The 16,992-nt window shown below is 40.4% G+C and overlaps 1 protein-coding gene across 1 annotated transcript in view; it reads left to right on the top strand.

Moving 5' to 3' along the window:
• TSPAN7 (tetraspanin 7) overlaps positions 1-16,992 on the top strand; it is a 143,859-nt gene that overhangs the window by 111,808 nt on the left and 15,059 nt on the right. Inside the window, exons 2-5 of the mRNA XM_066250004.1 lie at positions 7,978-8,166; positions 12,027-12,101; positions 13,640-13,735; positions 15,467-15,622. Coding sequence (XP_066106101.1) covers positions 7,978-8,166; positions 12,027-12,101; positions 13,640-13,735; positions 15,467-15,622 — 516 coding nt within the window. The remainder of the gene's footprint in view (positions 1-7,977; positions 8,167-12,026; positions 12,102-13,639; positions 13,736-15,466; positions 15,623-16,992) is intronic.

Below are 16,992 nucleotides of genomic sequence, written 5' to 3'. Positions count from 1 at the left end.
TTCAGAAGAAAAAAAAATGTCTTTCTTCCATGTCTCCATCTTTTCCCGTTGACAGCTACTATCATAGACGTGTCCACCATATTCTTCATCTTCTCACTATTTCCTGTCTACCAGTATTGTCCTCTCATGTTCTAGTGCCCGGCTTCCTCAAGCCTTAGCTCTTGTCCTCCCAACCATCCTGTGCTTCTGTTTCCTGAGACACATTTTTCTTTCAACTGTCACTTCTGGTCTCAACCCTCACCTGCAGTTCTGATTAACCACTAAATTCTGAACTCTAGTCCTACACCCACAACTGCCAATGAACATGTTACCTGTGTGGTCTTGGCCTTTGGTCACCTCAAAACGAGGGCGTAGCCAAATGAGTTTCCTATGGGTTCTCAAATTCAGTTTTAACAAACCAGCATTTAAAATCCTTTTAATTCTCCCCCTCTTCTCAACTTCTCTATGCATTTTTAATAATACCACTAATTTCCCATCATGCATTTTGTGTTCTCTTCCACACACATACACATAGACATAAAAGCAAAGGAGAAAAGGATCGAATTGGCTAACATGCTGGCCTAGAAAGAAACAGCTCAAAGCATATATCTTGTTGCTTTGAAGATAACAGTGCCATCCTTATTTAAAAGGAAAGTTTATTTTCATGTCAGTGAGCAAATGAATTTTTGGATGTCTGTGTAAAACTACAATGCATGGCTCCTTATACATGCATTCTCTCTCCCAGAAACTACTTGTCATCTTGGAAAGCTAGCAGAACAGTGCATTTCGAGTTCAGAAATGGGCTGACTTTCCTACTCCCACTGTTGATGGTTTTCAGTCACAGAGAGAATGTCATAAACTTTCTTGTGCTTATTTTCCCAATGGCACATGTATAAATATATTCCATAGTGAATAAACAGGTCAAATTTGAAATCCATTATTTGTTGTTGAATGTTAGAAATGGGGAAGCACTGAAAATCAGGTTTGTCTACCTCCTAATCCTATTGAATAGAGAATTCAGGCCCAGAAAGGTTAGGTGATCTGCCCGAGATCACACAGCTAATTTGTAACAAAAATGACAACTGAAGTCTTGATATCCTAACCCCCAGCCAAGAGCTCTTCCATTCATCTACCTTTTAAATATATTAGGTACCCTTTTGCCATTCATCTGAGCTGAGTTCTCAAGCCTGCTGGAAAGTCCCAATAAATTCTGCTCTTTAAGTCTGTTTTAAAACCCTAAGTATTTACACAAATAATTATTAATAAAATTTTAGGTTGAAAATGTAACAGATTCACACTGTTACTTCTTCAAATTTAAAAAGAAGACCATAAGATTGTGGATGGAAGCTGCTGGTTTTTCTTTCTGGTTGCTTTATCCACCTCTACAAAATCAGGTCGGAACACTGCAAAGACTCTTCGTACCCTGCTGTCTCCTCAGCAAAATAAGCCAAAAGCATAGTTTGTTAGCTACTTTTCTTCTTAAGAGCTAACTTCTAAGAATCCTGTATTTTAATTGTTGATGATTTATATGGAGTTTCTGTGTTCCGCATTTTTTTTCTTGAGTTATAGAATCCTCTGGAGTGGCGGAAGAGCATTTCATAATACATCTTCATGTAATTGCCAAGAGTGAATTAACCTGTAAATCTCTGGGATGATTGATTTGTGGCTCTCACCTAAAATGCTGTCTAGCTGAGATTTATACCTATAATTTCTTCTGTGTTTTTCTTTTGGCTGGTTTTAGATCCTATAGTTCTATCCTATATGGTTCCTTGGGCAGGGCAGTGTCTTCCAGATAGCTTGTGCTTTTATAATTCAATTTTCTATTATCTTTTTTCCCCTTTAATTGTATAATACATGGTTTATGAGCCCCACCTTCTACCTGAACATAAAGACATTATTCTGAGCCACAGGTTTATATTTAATGTATGATGCAATTAAAGAAAAAAGAATATATGGATTTTACTCTGGCCGATTTAAACATGTATGGCCTAGTCTTTCGTGGGCATAAGAGGAGTTGCTGCAGTTTAATCTGAAGGTTTATGGTCTGTGAGCACAAAAGGGAGTGTGCTAAGTAAAATGCCTCTGTGCATGTGAGAAACATGAAAGCTCAGTGTCCCTGACTCCTTTCTGAGGATCAGGACACTGTCGGGATGATAGGAGACTTTCTAGCATTAGCTGTGTTGACCTGGCAGGAGCAAGGTCTTCTTGCTCCCTCAACATCCTATTTAGGATGAAAATAAACCTCAGTATTTCTCTTCCAGAGTATTTCAGACATCTCTTGGTATTTTGGCAAAGCTACCTGTCATTTTCTTTCAATGTAATTTTAAAATAATATGAATTGTCACACAAAAGCTTTTTTTTTTTGTCCTAACCTATCTTCCTTTTCTGATGCTACCATTGTAGTTCTTCAGCCTCATCATCAAGCCTAAATCAGAGGTAGCTGCTGGTACTCTGCTACCCATGCATTTTGAACTGTGCTGTAAGCACCCAGGTAATATGGAGATGTCATAAGATGCTGGAATACAAAGAGACTGAGAAACTCAGCCTGGCAACTGCTGGTGGGTGCTGGCCTGCCCTCCTGGCTTGTGGTTGATGTGGGAATACATAAGATGGTGATGGTGACTTTACCAGGTCACTGTCATTCATCTATGACATATAGTCTATTCCTTTCTGAACCACACTATAGGCTGCTTGCTTATTGATAATTCTCAGAAAGAGCAAAATTTCCATCATTAATTTAGAAATATGAGGTCTCTAAACAACGAAGACACAGAGTTACTTTGGTACATGATGAACCTACTCATAGCACCCAAAAGCAGAAAAGAGATGTGAAAAGAACCTGTTCCTTGCTTTTCAACCTGAGTGCTTGCAAAGGTACATATATGGGTATGTGTGTGTGTTGACAGGAACCAAGGAAAAATTCACACAGACAACAATAACTTTTGTCTTTGGCTTGTCTTTGTACAATATGTTTCTTATTCTTAGTAAGAAGCATTATTATAGTAGTAAAAATATGAGAAAGTACAACCATATTTCCCCATGCATAAGATGCACTTTTTTTTGAAAATTTTGGGGTCTAAAAACTGGGTGCGTCTTATACAGTAGATGTAGATGTCTTTGCTTGCATTTTCCGCTTTTTCATGCTTGTTGTGTTTGCGCTTATTGTTTAATGATGAATTAAACTTGAGTTCAATGACTTTATGTAATACATTTTTTTTTTCAAATTTCAGGCCCCAAAATTAAGGTGCATCTTATACATGGGAGTGTCTTATACATGGGGAAATATGGTAACTTATTGTGTTTTATGGATCTTTAGCTTTTTGTCTATAGTTTTGTTTTATTTGGTTTTTTTCTCCAACTGCCTGGCAATTTTTTTGAATACTCATCTCTAGTTGACCACCACTCCCACCACCAAGTATGGTTTTACTCACCTCAGGGCACACTACAGCTCCAACATTTTTCTCCCTTTTCTATTTAATCCTTTTTTCTTTTTTCTTTTTTTTTTTTTTTTTTGGTGACAGAGACAGAGGGAGGGACAGACAGGGACAGACAGACCAGAAGGGAGAGAGATGAGGAGCATCAATTCTTTATTGCAGTACCTTAGTTTCTCATTTATTGCTTTCTCATACGTGCCTTGACCAGGGGCCTACAGCAGATGGAGTGACCCCTTGTTCAAGCCAGCGACCTTGGGCTCAAGCTGGTGAGCCTTGCTCAAACCAGGTGAGGCCACGCTCAAGCTGGCAACCTCAGGGTTTTGAACCTGGGTCCTCCACGTCCCATTTCTACACTCTATCCACTGCACCACCACCTGGTCAGGCTCTTCTTTTTTTTTTTTTTTTTTTTCATTTTTCCAAAGCTGGAAACGGGGAGGCTGTCAGACAGACTCCCGCATGCGCCCGACCGGGATCCACCCGGCATGCCCACCAGGGGGCGATGTTCTGCCCCTCTGGGGCGTCGCTCTGTCGCATCCAGAGCCATTCTAGCGCCTGAGGCAGAGGCCACAGAGCCATCCCCAGCGCCCGGGCCATCTTTGCTCCAATGGAGCCTCGGCTACGGGAGGGAAAGAGAGAGACAGAGAGGAAGGAGAGGGGGAGGGGTGGAGAAGCAAATGGGCGCCTCTCCTGTGTGCCCTGGCTGGGAATCGAACCCGGGACTCCTGCACGCCAGGCCGACACTCTACCGCTGAGCCAACCGGCCAGGGCCCAGGCTCTTCTTTATTCTTAATATTATTTCCCCAGATTACGATGCCTGCTCAGATTAGCATTTTTATCACTTGTTATAGGTTCTCAGAGAGGTTCAGTAGGTGAATGGATAACATGAAACTTTTTCCATTCTTCAATCTACAGGTGGGTGCTTATTCATTCATGCAACAGAAATATTGGACATTGACTATGTGCAAGCTGTGCAGCTTCTTCCCTCAAGGGAATCACAGTACCAGATGTGCATGGGAGGGGTCTAGGGCACAGCATGATGATGGAGTACTATAGCGTAAGTTCTGTTTAAAGAGATGGGGAGGAATGGGTACAGTGTACCAAAAGAGTTTAAGACATAGACAGGTAGTGATAGAAAGGGTAAGAAATCTAGGTAAGAGGATCATTAAGAGCACAGGGTGTGAAGCAATAAAGTACAAGAAGTGCACAGAGAGCAGCCTGGTTTTCCTGGAATTACATAGAATATACAGTCATGAGGAAGATGAGGCTGAAAAGATAGGTTTTGTGTGTGTGGAAGGCCTTGAATATGTGGAATTTGGGTTTCCAGAAATGGTCCATTGTAATGTTTGTATAGGAAAAGAGCAACATTAGAGAAGACATTTTCTTTCTAGATTGGTCTTAGAGTTCTATCACACGAGTGCTGGAAGGGACATGCATAACTGTCCTAGTCTCCATGTCATCTAATGGAGGAGTTCTTTAGAGGGTGACTAGCGTGGTCAACGTATGGCTTTTCTCTATCAGTACGGTACCCACAATGTTATGTTTGTGCTTATTGGCACACTTTGAGGTGTGCAAAAACAGGGGTTTTTTTGTTGTTTTTTTTCTTTTCTTTTTGTATTTTTCTGAAGCTGGAAACGGGGAGAGACAGTCAGACAGACTCCCGCATGCGCCCGACCGGGATCCACCTGGCACGCCCACCAGGGGGCGACGCTATGCCCACCAGGGGACGATGCTCTGCCCCTCCAGGGCATCGCTCTGCCGCGACCAGAGCCACTCTAGCGCCTGGGGCAGAGGCCAAGGAGCCATCCCCAGCGCCCGGGCCATCCTTGCTCCAATGGAGCCTCGGCTGCGGGAGGGAAAGAGAGAGACAGAGAGGAAGGAGAGGGGGAGGGGTGGAGAAGCAGATGGGCGCTTCTCCTGTGTGCCCTGGCCGGAAATCGAACCCGGGACTCCCGCACGCCAGGCTGACGCTCTACCACTGAGCCAACCGGCCAGGGCCTGCAAAAACAGTTTTATTGAAAAAAAGAAATATTTGTAATTTACATTATAATATGAATATTTTAACAAATTGATATAAACTTTGTATTTTACGTGATGAGCAGTTTCATATACAAAGCATTGGTTTCACTTGGAGGAATTATTTTTTGAACGGAGAGAAAAAATAAAAATGTTAATCCTGTTTGCCATAAAATAAGAATGTGTTAACTTTAACATACTACATATAATATTTGTTATGGTAGTAAGTGAAATTACTTGTCCCAGAAATATAAGATATTATCTTAAACTTTGTCAGTAATGAATACTTTCATTAAAACAATCACATTCCAATAATGACTGGCAATAGTGATGTATAGAATGTGGCTGCTCAGTTTATGTCTGAAGTCTTATGAATCTTTGGGGACAATCCTGTGAAATTTCAAGTCTCTAGATGAGACCTATATTCAACCTATATAAACCATGACTAGTTTAATAGAATTTTTGGTTTTGTTTAATATATTTATATTGTGATATTTACAACTTTAGGTATATAATGCCAGAGAGGGAAGTAGGGGAAAGTTTCTCTTTGGTTTCATTTTAACTTACCTTATAGTATTTACCAGATAGAGAAGTTTTATAAGTACTTGGCACTTGAAGGGCTCTGTTTTATAAAACAAAAGTTATAAGACCCAGAGAAACGAAATATATTTGTTTGTCAATGAATATTAAACATTTGCTTTCTACCTGGCACTGTGCTAAGAAATGAGTAATAAAAGACAGTTTAGGCACTGTCATTTCAACTTAATGTTCAGTGTGTTCTTACCTCTAATGAGTGGGGAGTTGTAACTTAAATTTTTATTCTAATAGATAAAATACCTTTATGTTTCCATTTGAAGGATTATGGCAGAAGGGGCTGTCCAAGGAAGATACTTTTTTTAGCAACCAGCAGATGTCAGCAGAGGACTTTGAACTCTTGGCAACATCTGTGATCTTGGTTTTCTTAACTCACTAAGGCCATTTCCATTGGAACTTTTCAAAGGCAGTAGACCTCCACTGGGCCACCATCTCCCAAACACTAGTGTCAAACATTCTCTCCTCAAGGTTGTATCACATCCATTCATCTTTATCTTATAAAAGTTTCATTCGTTCCTCAATCTTTTTCTGATTTAAAGCTTTTAATTCTTTCACGGTGATGTTTCTACAAAGCAAAGAGGCTATTGGGGATGGGGTAAGGGAGTATCAATAAATTTTTATTGTTTCTACTGAACCCTTCCTCCTAAATAGGTGGAAACCAGTCTCTCACCTGATATGGCGAAAGGTGCAGGATCCATTCATTTTCCTGCACAGAAAAATAGTCTGATGGTAGAACGTGATGGCTCCAAACTGCAGAAGGAGTTTTCAGAGTGAAAAAAAGAGAGGCCTTGGCATCTTCGCTGGCCCAGCTGTTTGGATGCTCATGTAGCACATATCTAGTGGTATTCACTTACAGATGTTATATAACAGTGAACTGTGCATTGATTGACAGGGGAAACATTGATGAGATAGCTAATAATTTGTATCATACTGGTTTTGACCAGCTTCTTATCTGGCCTAACTTGAATAGGCAGACTGGACAGGGTACTGAAGCATCTGGTATAGGACATTGGGTGAAATGATGGGACCAAACTGGGGAAGAGCTTTCTTGAACACCCAGGCTTCTGTGAGCCCCATAAAGTGTCAGAAGTGGTAGCAGTTAAGAGGGCTGTTAGTCTGAATAATTTACTAAGCTTTTGGTAAACTGAAGGAGAGACCAGCTATGGAGATAGAGACACAGTCAACCGTTGGCTTCAGCAGCCAAAATTTTAGGGGATGGAGAGTAACGCATAGTATGCAGTCCCAAGGCTATCCTCTGAAGTAAGGGCCTGATTGACACAAGGTTCTGGAGTTTATACATGCTGTGGGAATTTCTTTTGGCTTGATCATAGAGGTTTGACAAATCACATTATAGCTAATTCCAGGGGTTATTTGAATTCTTCTGTTGTTTTAAATTGAATAAATTATTATAAATAAAGCAGTGAATCAACAGGGAATCAAAAACCTTTGAATGTTTTGCTTTTGTAGAGATTTTTTGTGAAAATAGTCAAAGAAAATCACCTTGTTCCTTAAAACACGGGAATGTCCTTAAAACATACTATGTATACTCATACCATTGAAGAGGGTGGTTGACATTCTTACTTGGGTTATATCCAGTTCAGCTTCAGACAGCTTCTCTCACACTAAGCCTGGAAAGTCTAAAAACTGTATTAGGATGTACTTTTTAAGCAGTTTAAAAAGTTATTTATTATTGGCTTTACTTCTGATTATTATACTAAATGCATATAGGATTGTTTAGGAGACAGATGTAATTGTACAATATCAAAGTGTCTTTGCTCTGTGATGCCTTTAGTTAATGGTCTTCAACATTTTTGCATGGCTTTAGGGAATCCTTCAGCAATTGCCAATTTGCTGATGGAAACTGGAGTCGTCAGATTCAAGCAACATTGCTTTGCGTTGATTTTCACCTTTCTCAGCATCAGTTTTACACTCCCTTCTCCCTCCTCCCCTTTCTCAGATCACTGGGGTGATCCTGCTGGCCGTTGGAGTCTGGGGAAAACTCACTCTCGGCACTTATATCTCCCTCATTGCTGAGAACTCCACAAATGCTCCCTATGTCCTCATCGGAACTGGCACCACTATTGTTGTTTTTGGCCTGTTTGGATGCTTCGCTACATGCCGTGGTAGCCCATGGATGTTGAAACTGGTGAGTATGTCACAACATCATTACTACTCTTTTAATTCCTTTTGGTAAAGATATAAATCACATGAAAGCAAAGTGGCCTTTCTTGAAGCCACAGACAAGACCTCAATATTCATTGACTCTAATTTTAGTCCAGATTCTTACACAACCCACCCTTTAATCCTCTAAGGGGAAAAACAACCCCAAACACAGCCTGGCACAGAAAATCCAGTCCTGGTCCCCTGAGGTAAGTGATGAGAAGGCAGTGGCCAACAGTTCCTATCCTAATGGCAAGACACCCTGTTCCATTTTTGAATTCTGTCTTAGAAATCTCTTCAAGCATGTGATGTGCAGCTTTGGTGGGCAAGGCAGCATCCCAAAAATAAGCAGCCTTTCTTTTCCAAGTTCCCATTGGAGAAATACTTTATGCCTCTTTGAGTTGGTTGTGCATGCATGGGCGCATGCTTCTCTAAACTGGCACACAGTTCTATGGGAGTTGAGCTAAGGCAGAGTTTCTTCACTCAATAGAGGGTTGATGCACTGCCAAGCACTAGCTACCAGGACCAGTGCTGGGTGCCTTTATTACAATAGTGCAGACATAGCAGTGATGTTTTCCAAAGAGTTAAGGGCAGGCTGTTAAAAAGTTGTTAGTCTGATTCTTAACTTTTTGGTAGACCAGTTTCCTAAATCTCCACTCACTGCCTGTGTTCTTCATTAATAAAAGTTAATATTAAAGGATTTTATAGATAGAAGGTAGCCAAATCTTCCCCTCAAAAGAAAAGAAATATTTAAAAGGATTTATTTCAGATGTCTTATTCTGTGAAAGGGGAGGATCAGAGATTCCATCAGTACTTGGTTACCTGTACTTCCTCATTTAGCTCCAGGTTATAGTAACCTATAATACCATCTAGTGACAGATATGAGTGTGAAGGTAATTCACTCTAAAGGAAACACCTTCCAAACTGGCACAGGTCAGTCTCTTTGTTGGCAACCTCATGGAAGTCCTGCTTGATTTGGCCACTTTATCTTCTGCAGACCTTGCAGGAGACATGCCCAGGTCACCATTGATCCTTTTGGCTTGGTAAAAAAGCCATAGCACAGGCATATTGAGGCACTTCTGCTGCTGTAAGCTGCCACTCTGTGTTAACACCCTGTGTTTTTTTTTATTGTATTTCTTACAAGCACTAGGATTTCTTTTAGTCTAGTGTAGTAGTCCTCAACTTTGGATGCATGTTTAAATCATCTGGGAAGCTTTTAAAAACACTTTTGTTACCGGCCAATTGAATCAAAATCTATGGAGGGAGGCTCTGACATCACATTTTCTAAAAGCTTTCCAGAGGATTCTTTTGTACAAACAACATCCAGAACCTCTTGTTTAGTACAATGAATAGCACAGGGAAAATTAACTTCAGATGCATAGAAAATAAAGATTGTTAAAAATCCATCTGTCTAAACAACAATGGAGGAGACCTGGTCATAAGATTTGACTGATTCTGATACTAACTGGCTTATGTCTTTGGACCTTTGTCCTCATTTATGAAATAATAGTATTGGACTAAATCACGAATGTTTCTTCCAGCCAAATACTATGACTCAAGGGTGGGGTGGGGGCAGAAGAGAGGATACATCAATGGAATAGTTATTTCTGGCCTCTTCTGAAGGTAGTTTCACACCACACTACCATTTCCTCCTAATACTTGCAAGCTCATTAGCCAATGAGCCTTTTGGGGAGGGCAGAAGTTTTTTTTGCTGTTGTTTGGTTGGTTGTTTTGTTTGTTTGTTTTTAATATTTAAAAACTCATTTAGATCCTTTACTTATAAGATGCTGTTCTGGTTGCATACTACATTTTACTTATTCTGAACCATCACCATGAAATATGGGTTGTATTTTCATGTTACAGGATAAAGACTTTGCGGTTAAATTACCTGCCAAGGTTCCTACAGCTGATATGAGGAACGCTGGAATTGGAACCTATATATGTCTCTTTCCAGAGCCAGCATAGCTTTTACTATGGCATTTTCATTTGGATAAAACTTGAACCCTACAACCTGTATGTAGCACAAGCTCTTCCCAACTTTTGGCCAAAACCTTGTGAAGGAGAGAGAGCTGTTCTCAGAAGGTCCTGGAAGCAGGGAACTTCCCAAGGACAGTAAATTGCTGATCTTGCTGATGAGAAAGGAAGTCACTTGATTAACTGTCCATCTAGAATTTTCAGTCCTTATTTAACCTCATTAATTGCAAAACAACTGAAAATACTATTTTCACTTTATGGAGGCCTAGAGATGATTCCTCTTTCCTAGGAGTTCATCCAAAGAAAAGCTAGGGTTCAAACCTAGGAGGACTTCTGATGGAGTCTAAGCCTGGTGAGAAATTCTCCCTAGAGCAAAGTGGGCTTCTAAATTGCATTTTGTACAAAGTTGAGAGAGTGAAGTTGTGTACACGAGGCATTCTCATAACTGTGCATTTGATATTTTAGTGTCTGTGCTTTAAGTATGTGTAGAGACTTTTGTTAATATTTCAAATGAAATGCATTTTAAGCCAGCATTTCTTCCTTTTAATATATTTACCACTAGCTGCAAAAAATAATTTATGATCTTGTGTTCTTGTATATGTTCTACAGGACATGTGTATACTTTACATGTAAGTGATAAAGCCATGTGCAGCCTATCTAAATTCCACAGCATCATCTACGGGCATTCCAACATTGAGGTCATTTGTATTTTATTTTGAGATGATAAAAAGCAGATTGCCAGACATATGCCTTGTAGGAAAGGAATCCTTTCCCTTTCCTTTTATCTGCTTTTCAAAGTCACAAAAATTGGAACCCTTAATGTCTCATAAGTATCATATAGTATCCCTGAACTTAGGCATTCACATGTACACACACAAAACCAACTTGGAAAGTACAGGAAACATCAAATGAGCAAGAAGTACTAAGGATTTTAGGTACTTGTAAACATAGTTAGTAGTGTAGCATATTTGCTTTTTTTAAAGGTTACCAATTTCATGTAGTGTTCAGAACAAGAGAGGTAAGTAGCCCACTAGTCATCTCTGTGGATGCTTCATTCAGGCATGACCACCATATTGAGACAGAGGTCAACTTGTACGCATTCTAGTCTTTCTTTTGGGATGGCAGGGATACAGTTCCAAAGGAAGAAGTTTTGAAGCCATTTTATACGAGACATGCTTAAAGAAACTGGAGATATTTGCCTGAATGGAGGAAAGCAACAGGGTCACACCATGGCTATGTTTGTACATATGAAGGCCTACTGTATAGAAGAGAGGTTAAGCTGGTTCTTACATCTTCTGAAAGCAGATCCAACACCAGTAAGTGAAAGTTACAAGTAGGCAAACTGTAGCCAAGGGAAAGGAAGTATTTCTAGCAGTTGAAACAGCTTGCAAACAGAATGAACTGCAAAAGGTGAGTGGGTAAAGCTGGGCTTGCAGATGGTAGATGAAGGGTGTACACAGATGTCAGAGGACCATAAATAGGAAGGTCTCCCAGACAGGGTGGAACTCAATCCTGTGACCTCCCGAGTACTTTCTAGTTCAAGGATTCTAACATTAAAAATAGCAGATATCATAGTAAAAAGCCCTTCCAGATTTCACCTGATTGAGTCAAGCTGGCAGGTGTCTTACTAGTCACTGGATGAGCTGTCCTCAGCATGTCTGCCTCAAAATGCTTCTTCATATTAAACAAACACATTCCTATATTGAGGCTCATGTGGGTAAATCTAGAGAATATTTTTAAACTTTTCCTAAACTTTGTCTAGAGAATAGAAAGATTTGTCTAATTCTCCCTAACAAGAAATAACCTACCTCAAAGAAATACTCTTCTTAATCTTGACATAGTTGACTTTGTCTTTGTACACTTGATTTTCAGTATGCCATGTTTCTGTCTCTGGTGTTCCTGGCTGAGCTCGTAGCTGGAATTTCAGGGTTTGTGTTTCGTCATGAGGTGAGTATACACAAAGTGGAGCACCCAGTTAAAGGCTCTTTGGGAGGAAGAAATTTGAAACCTCTTGAAATGTATAAAAGGTGCATATAGGCTAGCTGGCATCTCCAGTGGTATCACTATTTTTCAAATGTCACAAAATATAGGCTGAAGTGCCAAAAAATTTCTAAATGCAGAAATTTCACCAAACCTGAAAACTTAGTTGTTGATCTTCACTCTGTTTCTTTATATAGCTATTATGTAAAATGATTCTCTACCTTGTTTTAAAGCAGCGGTCTTCAATATAGATTAAATACTCCTTTTAAGCCCTGGCTGGTTGGTTCAGTGGTAGAGTGTTGGCCTGGCATGTGGATGTCCCCAGTTAGAACAGAGCACACAGGAGAATCAATCACCCTTTGCCCACCAGCAATGTCACCCTTTGTCCACCAGCACTGGATTTGAGTTTATCTAAACAGCCAAACACACATGATAACAACAGGTGACATCTAGCACCATTCAGTCACAAAGATATAGTAAAGGAAGCACAGCTTGCCAGCAGGGAAGCAGCCGGTTTGTTTCTTTAATAAGAGTCTTCAAAGTGGTCTAGGATCCATTCTGTGTATACCTGCCTATCCTTAAAGAGACAACACAGGTGCACTGAAGTGAGAGGGTACAGCTGGATGTGGTAGCAAGCTACATACAACCAGTGTCTTTATCTCTTGTAACTGTCCCATGGACATAGTGTCCAGTTTCTCAGCAAAGAACATGCCTAGTTAGGAGAATCACTGTCACTACACTTAGCCCTAAGGTTCCCACCATGTAATATTGTCAATTGCTGCCCTCCCAATCAAGAGGAATTTCACCAGTCGGGCAGTTTTACCATAAGCAAAGTAGCCTGGTAATACACCTGACACTCCACCTTCAGTAGGGTTTCCAGGGAACAGAGCTTGAAAGTTACCCCAAGGTCAGATATGTTCACAGAGAGGAGTAAAGAGCTTTGTTAATCATTTATTAACAAGAAAAGTTCATGTTCTTTAGCCTCTTTTTTCAGCCTCAGTAAGGACAGGTAAGTCAAAGTTGATTTTGTTCCTCTGCTATATGCTAGAATAAGGATCTGTTTCTGGTCAAAACACCAGTCTTCCTGCCTCCCTCAAAAAAGGCCTATCCTTGGACATTCTTCTGAGTAAAGACAAGAAAAGTTATAGAAAGAAAGATAGGCATTTACCAATTCAAAGGAAGTAAGTAGGAAAACCAAGCCTGAGGTTTTGCAGCTTACCATCACAGTTCTTTTAGAAACTGACCAGCCACTTTAGTGGGTCATTTAACAAAACAGGCTTCCTCTAGACTAGGGGTATGGAGAATAATTTCTTTTAAATTCCTGAGCTAATAAACCCCTTGGTGAATTTTCTGAGCTCTTTTAACTCAGAGAACAGGGCATTCGCTACCTGGCCTAAATTTAATCAGACTTCCAGAAGAGGCTATTTTGAGGTAGAAGGTGGTAAAAATTTGAGTTGGTTTGGGTGGCAATGGACCAGAACCCTGTTCTTCCCGGTTTTCCATAGATCAAGGACACCTTCCTGAGGACTTACACGGATGCCATGCAGAATTACAACGGCAATGATGAGAGGAGCCGGGCGGTGGACCATGTGCAGCGCAGCGTAAGTTCCAGGGAAGGAAACTGGCCTGGGAACTGCCTGCGAGGTCTAGCCTTAGACTTGTGTGCTGCTGTTGATTCTCGTTCTCCAACTCTGGGTCCTTTTCCATTTCTAAGGCTTGACATCCAGTATTTGTCCAGGGTCTAGTTATCTACGTAATTAGTATCAAGAAGCACTACTGCCTCTGGCTTGCTTATTATAAATAAAGATTGTGAACATCCCAAGGAAAGCACATGTGACCTTAAAATCTAAAGCCTTGGAAAGGAGGTAGGCAGTGAGTATATGACAGGCTTGCTTAGAATTGGCTTTCAAAAGTTGGCATTTAGTCTGGGTGAAGAACTCAAGTAAATTGCATTCGCTGGCTTGTGCAGTGTAGTGGGGATAGAGTGTACCGAGAAGAAACTGAGGATATGTCAGATGTGTGAATGTCCCATGTTGTCTGGTGCTTTACAAAGGATAGGAGGAAAATAGAACTTTTCTGCCTAGAAGCACTCAGGAGGGCAGGTGTTTGTGTTGATGCTTAATGCCCATCAGGATCACCTGGGAAGTTTTTGATGTTGGGGTGTTTTTATTTTGTTTTACTTTGGAAGCAGTATTTCCATTTTGGGGGTAATTTATTTTGACAAAATTTCAAACTTACTCAGAACAATTGCAAAAATATTATAAGGAACTATATATGTTTTGCCCGGATTCACTAATTAACTATATTTTTGCCCCATTTGCTTTGTTATTCTCTATTTCAGTAGTTGGCAAATTTTTTTTCTGTAAAGGGCCAAATAGTAACTATTTTAAGCTTTGAGAGCCATGGAGTCTCTGTCACTTGAGGCTTTGAGAGCCATACATTCTCTGTCACAACTACTCAGTGCTGCCTCTGTAGCACAGAAACTACTCACGATAGGCAACACGTAAACAAAGAGGCCTGCCTGGCTGTGTCCCAATCAGAGGTGGATTTAAGGGCGAGCGCATCAGGCTCGCACCCTGGGTCCCGACTTCTGAAGGGTCCCGCAAAACTGCAACTTTACACTTTTTCCTAATGATACCAAGTTTCGTTTCATATGTTCAATTTTAACATTAATAGTTACACAATATGTTTATTTATTTAAAAATATGGTTAGCATGTATTTTTATTTTCCCTGTCTCTCTCTGTTTTTTAAGGGGCCCAATGTTTTCTTCTGCGCCCAAGGCCTCAACTGACCTTAATCTGCCTCTGGTCCCAATAAATGTTGTTGCACAAAAGCAGGCAGCTGAGGGGTTATAGTTTACCAACACCAGCTCTCTTTCTTTTTCTATGTGCATCTTTCTCCCCTAAACCATTTATTTACTTATGAGTCTAGATCCTTTGAAGAGCTCCTTAAAACCCTTTTTACCTTGGCTTCTTTATCGACACTCTTAATTGAGTTCATCCATATACATCTATTCCTTTAACAGTACTCAGTTCACACAGGCAATTTTGATACCTAAGGAGGCCACTGCTTTGCTTTAAGGAGGTCGTAAGAAAGCCAACACGACCTGGCATCTAGGACTAACTTCCTTCTCTGAGTTCAAATGGGATTCCCGGTGAGAATAATTGTTAATGGAGCCTCAGCTCTTTACTCACCAAAGCTGTGCTTGTTGACTCAGACAGAGTCTTGGCCCATATTTCTCTTTTACAAGTTACAGGATAGTGAGTGCGGAGACCGTACGTACAGTCTTCAGTCTGCTACACTTTGATTCTTTTCCTTTCCCTGTTCACAGCTGAGCTGCTGTGGTGTCCAGAACTATACCAACTGGAGCACCAGTTCCTACTTCCCGGAGCATGGCATCCCCCTGAGCTGCTGCATGAATGACACCGATTGTAATCCCCAGGATCTGCACAATCTGACCGTGGCCTCCACCAAAGTTAACCAGAAGGTACTTGCTTCCTTTCAGGCCTGATAGGATCAGTGGACTGTTTGAGGAGGCTTTTTTTTGTTTCTGTGAGATTTTGACAAGTAGGTTGAAAATGGTAACCTAGGAAGGAGTAAAGAATCTTCCTTTGTGGTTCTTTATTGCCTGGCAGAGGCATTTGAAGCTGCCCACTTCTAAGGAGAAAGCTGTGACTCAGCTCAGCCCCACATTCCTCTCTCAGCAAGAATCTACTAAACACAGTGAGGGACGTTTAACAAGTGGTTTCTGTTAACCCTGATGCTGATGTCAGCCAGGGAATGCTGGCTTTCTTCTTTCGAGGTGTCTTTCTTCTGCTTAATATATCTTCTAAACATGAAATTATTTGCAGCTGGGTGTCAGTCCTTAGCTGGAAGGGGGAGAAGAGTTGACAGACAACATCTGCTTCTGCTAGGAGGGTGGCCTTTATTTTAGGGAGTTCACTGTTATAGGAAAAGAAATCAAAAACTCCAATTTAACTCATTGTCAACATCCTCACTCCAAAAGAAATTGGAGAGAGGAAAAAATAACTGGCTAAAATATAGGTGAAAGTTAGTATGTAGTGGAATTGAAGAATATGAAATGCCGGTAGTCAGAGAAAAGGAATATCAATTTTGTATTTTGTTTTTGCAAAGACTATGTTTGAAGACATGATACAAGTGCATGAGAAGGCTATTTATATTCTTAAACATTTAGAGAAATGCCAGATATACAATATATTTTGGTAAACAAGAAGGACAATAAAAATCTACTGTTGAGTTTACCTGTTGTTATGCATCCATCAGGTAAATTTTCCTTTCTCACGAAGATAAAATTCTGTTCTTGGTCTTCAAAATTCTATGTGATCTGGGCCAACTACTGAATAATTCATAGATGATAGCCATTCCCTCAAGATTAGACTGTTAATATGTTGGTTTCTATATTTTATTCATTTAATGTTAGTAGGTATAGCATAAAAACTGCAAGGCATTATTGCCATTCTAGAGGCTTCCTTAGTCATGCTGGGCTTATGACTTTGTTTTGGAATGGAGCAGTAAGATGTTCAGTACTAATGTTAAGCCTAATTCGGAGGGACCTGAAACATTGAAGACAGGAACAAGCTCCGTCGTTTACACATCAAAGCTTTATTGTCTAGCTTGTCCAAGGGGCAGCAACTCCGGCAGGTGAGCACGCCGGTCCTTTGTTCTACTTAGTTTTTATAGTTTTGTAAGTGGGAAGTACAGAAGCAAATATTGTAATTAGGAGCCCCTTACCACTATTGGTTATAGTCATATGTCCTTTAACATGATAGGACCATGTTCAATTTGCAAGCCATACATCCTTTTCAAGAAAACAAAATTTACAAGCCAACACAATGG

The sequence above is a fragment of the Saccopteryx bilineata genome, chromosome X (assembly GCF_036850765.1).
Source record: "Saccopteryx bilineata isolate mSacBil1 chromosome X, mSacBil1_pri_phased_curated, whole genome shotgun sequence".
Classification (NCBI taxonomy): domain Eukaryota; kingdom Metazoa; phylum Chordata; class Mammalia; order Chiroptera; family Emballonuridae; genus Saccopteryx; species Saccopteryx bilineata.
This window is presented reverse-complemented; position numbering and strand designations above follow the sequence as displayed.